The sequence below is a fragment of the Lupinus angustifolius genome, chromosome LG03 (assembly GCF_001865875.1).
Source record: "Lupinus angustifolius cultivar Tanjil chromosome LG03, LupAngTanjil_v1.0, whole genome shotgun sequence".
In the NCBI taxonomy this organism is placed as follows: Eukaryota; Viridiplantae; Streptophyta; class Magnoliopsida; order Fabales; family Fabaceae; genus Lupinus; species Lupinus angustifolius.
Genome location: NC_032011.1, coordinates 12140549 through 12145942, shown reverse-complemented (window position 1 = coordinate 12145942; position 5394 = coordinate 12140549). Strand labels below are relative to the sequence as shown.

The following is a 5394-nucleotide window of genomic DNA, read 5'->3' as shown; positions in this document are numbered from 1 at the left end:
CAAAACAAAAATAATGCCACATTTTCACAAACCTAACACTCTTAACTTATCGATTTAACGAAGGGAAGGTGCCAAAACTAAACACACAAACACGTCCCAGGAGATTAGATTTTATAAGTTTTTTTTGTAATACCAAGTGTAACCTTACTTTTTTAGCTAAGAAACTAATCTTTTTCGGGATGTGTAATTATCCCTCCCAATAAGACTCGCTCTTATGAACCGAATCTTTAACATTTTGGTCATCCTAATGATCTACTTAGTCTTACACCACTAAACCAACACGTTTTAGGTAAGAAATATGTAATGTGGATGCAGCCACACATTCTAATGGGTTTTGTTAGTTACATGTTTCTACACTTTACTCATGCCATTTTCACATATCCAGATAAGCAAACTAAGGCAGGGAGAAATGGAACTCAATCTTTTATCTCCCATACCGCAACAGCAGCAGAGGGACAAAAGTGATGACTACTGTCAGAAAGAGGAAAAGGAGAAAGGCCTTAGTGATAAAAGAAAGGCTTATGGATTATTTTTACATACAGAGAGAAGAGCATTAGATCATCCACAACCATGAATCATCATACTTAAAATTTCTTAAATTAAATGTCTCACAACTTTTTATTTATTTATATTTTCATACTTTGGTATGTATGACACAACAGTAAAGTTGGTGGTTAATGACCATCATGACACCAGCTCGAAACTGGTAAATATCTATCCTCTTCAAAACTCACTAGGTAAAAACCTCGTACATTGGGTTAACATTTTTTTTATATTTTTCACACTTATTACTCAACTAATGTTTTACTTGGTCCTAACTTCTCCCAAAAGTTTGTTAAATGAATCTCACACCCTATCTCATAATCCTTTATTTTACTCACTTTTTGTGTCAACCTACCCCCACACAAATTTTAAGAAATTGTTAGTAACCCATGCCTCAAGAACTATGAAAAACTAGGGTGCTTCAATCTGGAGAACCTTGGACGTGGTTCTTATTTTAAGAACCCCAGTTGTGGGTACTCTTACTAGTAAAAAATCAAGAGTATGTATACCCCACAGTTTAAACACCATGTTAGAATCCTCCTGTTAAAACTGGTAAGGCAAACTTCCTCCTAAACAAGGAACATATTTGCCTTTCCCACAATTATATCCTCCTTGTTCCACTTTGGTATTGCAATGTAAACCTGCTTAAGTACACCTTAAGCAGTGTCTCAAATAAACAATTCATCCATGAAGCAGAAACCTTGCCAATAATGTATTTAATTTCATACCTGCTATAACATTAGGAAAATGTCAAGCACCAAAGATTCCAAGGAGAAAGAAGAAGACGGTATAACATAAATACTATATGATATGGCTCAAGTAAATCATATTAGTTTATATGCAATGAACCCTTTCTGTCTAAATAGTTCCAGCAACAAACGCTTAAGTTGATACTTAACAGATACACTACAGCAGCCTTTCAAGAGCCAAGTTTTCGTCACCGCCAACAGCTTCCAAAATGCTCCTTACTTGAGCTTCAGGGAACCCCATCTCTACAAGTTTCTGTACCTGTTCCAAATAAATAGAAATTGCAAGCTTTGTAAACCACATAAAACAAATATTGCCAGAGGAGGGTTAAGTCCGGAATAGATCTATTTTTCAGATATACCATTATCTAAGCTGAGTTGTCTATCAATTATTGCTTAATAAGTATAGTTAATGACTTTTCAAACATTACAATAAACATCAGCTAACAAATATATATATGACAAGTCACCTCGTGTAAGGTACCTGGTGATAATTGATACAGTAGAAATGGAAACTAAGACTTGCTAACATAGACTAAGTTTTATGCTTTTGTACTTAAATCTAAAACTTTATCAACCAAATTTCTTAAACTAGTTAATAGTTATGCATGCCAATTGCCAATGCCCAACATGATTAAAATCAAAACATAATTTCGGTATAAAATAGATGTTACATACCAATCAATGAAGAAGACTTAGGATTGATTTAAAAAAAATCAGTTTAATCATTTTCCTTAAAAGTTATCAAAAAGGACTGTCTGATATATTAATATTGACTAGATCATTACTAAATTTTCTTTTATGAAGTGGTTTACAACAAAACGGAGAAAATACACAAATCTATATGCTTGTGTAAAGCATTGAAGTCAACCCTATGATGCATTAAAAATAAGCCCATGTAAGAATGTAATAAATCAAGTCGTCCTTGAATGTGAAAATAATGTTACACATTGACAAGACCAATTAAAATATGCTCGTTGATATGCATCTACATCACAATGGTATAAATACAACAAGTTGGGTACCTTATCTTCAATCCCACGAGAAGATGTCTTTGCAAAACTTTCCGTCCAGTAACGAGCAGTGCTAACAAATGTCTGATACTCTTTCAGATACTGCATTGTCCATTGAGAGACACTAGTTTAAAATAAAAGAGGGACTTATGAAAAATAAGCAATATTAACAGCATTGCCATAACAACAACCTAAAAAGGGCGGTCCAAAACACCAAACTCCCACCTAGTGAGATCTATGGAGGATACATGTACACAACCTTACCCCTCCCCAAGCAGGAAGGTTGTTTCTAAGATTTGAACCCATGATCTTCGATTCACAAGTCAACACCTTACTGTTGTGTGAAGACTCACCCTTGAAGACAATAAATCCTTCTGTATATTGTGCTTTGAAAGTTCTAAACACAAAGTATATAAGAAGAAATATTTCATAAAATTAGATACGCAACCACGCCAACAGAACGAGTCAGACCTGCTGTGCTACAACAGCATCTTGAGGATCATCAGGCTGGGGAGCAGAGAGAAGTGCTTGCACGGAAAGAAGTGCAGTCTTCAGAGTGAGTGCAGGGCTCCACTGATCTTTCAAGATGTCCAGGCAAATAGCTCCACTCTGGCTACTGATATTAGGGTGCCTTCAATGGATAACGTAAAAGATGAATTCCTTGCAAAGTTGTATTAATCAACTGAATAAAATCAACAGATATTTTGTCATAGTAATGCATAAAATACTATATTTATTAATTTTCTATGCATAAGTAATTGCACATTATCAAGGCTGATATAGAATCGCAATAACGACAAGCTTCTTCAGAAACCAGAACAACTGGCACCACAGCATTTAAACCCTCAAGTTAGACACGGAACCTGTGTACTAACAATTATTATAACCCTATTATCCAAATTTAAGAAAACATCAAACAACAATTTGCTATGCATGAGAAATACAGTTCGAAAGTTTAATAATCAGGGAGAGCAGTCAGAAGTCAGATAGTAACACGAGATGAACTACAGAACCCATAATATCAAGAAATGTTGAGATGAAATGCTACACTTTCATACTTAGTTTTATGAAAAGGATCAACATACAATACTCCTCTACAAGATTAAGATGTACTTGCAGGGATATCAGTAATAAAATTGGAACCAGAAGAAAACTTATCTGAAAACCTTCAATAATTGGCTGTACTATCCATGATTAAAGGACAAAATACAGATTTTAGAAGTGCTCATCTTCCAATCAGAACCATAACAATATTCTAGGATTGCACAATTACACTCCAGGTTTTAAATTGCAGTATGCGGCCATAATTAATATAGTGGTTTTGGTAGTCCCGACAACAACAACATTGATGCAAGCCCCAAAGGCAGCATTTTCTCATTACAAAAATACATTAATCATGTCCACAACAGCAATTTAAAACATGTTTACACTATATACATTAACATCAAAACGAGTTTGTGTCAAACAACAAATTGCATTGAATTTCCGCATTCGAAAAACATACACTTTCTTTCATTTCCAACTTCCATAATTTAAAAATGGAAGAAAGATTTTTAAAAAAATGACATCTGTAGGGAAGCCCAGCAAATAATCCACATAAAATCTAACATCAAACTTAACCACACAGTAATCCAGCGTGAAAATAGAACAAAAATAACATTTCCATACCAAACTTTGGTTGCAAACTTCATCTTAGGTGGTTCAAATGGGTACCCATCTGCATAAAACACACAGATGATTCAAAAAAGAATGACATAAATTGAAAACCCTAAGTGGTTAATTTGAATTAAAATTGAATTAACAATTATTCATATAAACCTGGAATAGTGATATCAATTTGGAAAATTCCCCCTTCATAGGGAGTACCAAGAGGGCCAGGAATGGTGCCATTGAGACGGACAAGGTTATCGGTTTTCGGCGTAACTCTGATGCCTGATCCTTCAGTGTCTTTGCTACATTCAACAAGCTCCTTCTGAATACGAGCAAACTCGATCATTTTCGTTCACTCTGAGAATGAAACAAAACCCTAGTGTTTGAGTGAGAAATGGAGAAAAGAAGCGTTATTATTATCTTATAAAGTGAATGAGATGATGAAAAACGTGAATAAAGAAGAAGAAGGGTTACTTGTTAGCTCTATCACCTTGCGTGGTGTAGGGTGGAAGCAAGAATAAAGCTTGTCTTTTTTCTCTAACGCTCTCCACAAACACACTGGCAATGGGAGGAAGTGGCCTTTTCATCTTTTTATATGTGTCAAGCTTTACTTTCCACAGGCTTTTAGATTATTACTTTTTAGTAAAATATGTAAGGGTGTGAGAACATAACTGGATAGTTTGACTTATTTGATCGTGATCTTACTTAAAACTAATTTTGGTTTGTAATCTTAATTGAATGAGAGTGGTTGAACCGCTTTGAACCATGAAGATTTTAGTATGATTGTGTTAAACTTGGTTAAATCGGAATAAATCGAGAAGTCAACCACACGATCCACTTAAAATTAAAAAATGAAACACGATTCTAATATTTTGTTTTACTTCGGTCCAAAAAAGATGGAGAGATGTCACTTCAATATAATTATACATAATTATTAATTATATAAAATTTTGCATTTATATATAATTATATATTTATAGATAAAATTTATTAATTATATATGAAATCACATGATCCGACCAAACGGTTTAATCATTTAAACTGGTTAAACATAATATGTGATATCTTGTAGTTTAATGTCTAATTTAATTTTCATAACATTGGGTGTGATTTTCTGGAGGATATCAAATCGGAAAAAATCTTGTACCAATTTAATTGGTTAAATTGTTCGAATTCAATGACATCATATATATTGTATACGTAATAAATAATATAATTTTTTATTCAACATCAATCGTACTCCGTATGGTTTACAAGTTTATATATTACATTGGACCTTATGATGATATGTGTAAACATGTAGATGCCAAGTTGATAAATAGATAAAAATAACACATTTACGAATATCTTGTATAATGCATATACATTCAAATAATTTTTTACATCAAACAAGTTTAAGATTTACAAAATTAAATATAAACCAAAATCACATATTCAAATGA

The 5394-nt window shown here is 33.3% G+C and overlaps 1 protein-coding gene across 4 annotated transcripts; it reads right to left on the bottom strand.

Moving 5' to 3' along the window:
• Positions 1179-4550, bottom strand: LOC109343392 (ubiquitin-conjugating enzyme E2 27-like). Of its 4 annotated transcripts, none has more exons than XM_019581640.1 (6): positions 4427-4550; positions 4121-4309; positions 3971-4019; positions 2774-2933; positions 2315-2404; positions 1179-1551 (listed from the first exon to the last, which is right to left on the bottom strand). In XM_019581640.1, exons 2-6 carry the CDS (start codon positions 4296-4298, stop codon positions 1450-1452), a joined length of 579 nt encoding a protein of 192 aa, XP_019437185.1. In that variant the 5' UTR covers positions 4299-4309; positions 4427-4550; the 3' UTR covers positions 1179-1449. The 4 variants fall into 4 exon arrangements, with proteins under 4 accessions (XP_019437185.1, XP_019437183.1, XP_019437182.1 ...); XM_019581638.1 differs by having other exon boundaries at positions 4121-4328; positions 4443-4545; XM_019581637.1 differs by having other exon boundaries at positions 4121-4328; positions 4427-4537.

Coding starts and splice junctions, on each gene's coding strand:
- LOC109343392 (XM_019581640.1), bottom strand. CDS start 4,298: ATGATCGAGTTTGCTCGTATTCAGAAGGAGCTTGTTGAATGTAGCAAA. Junction 4,020..4,120: donor AATTGATATCACTATTCCAG/GTTTATATGAAT, acceptor TGTTTTATGCAG/ATGGGTACCCATTTGAACCA. Junction 2,934..3,970: donor AAGTTTGCAACCAAAGTTTG/GTATGGAAATGT, acceptor TATCCATTGAAG/GCACCCTAATATCAGTAGCC.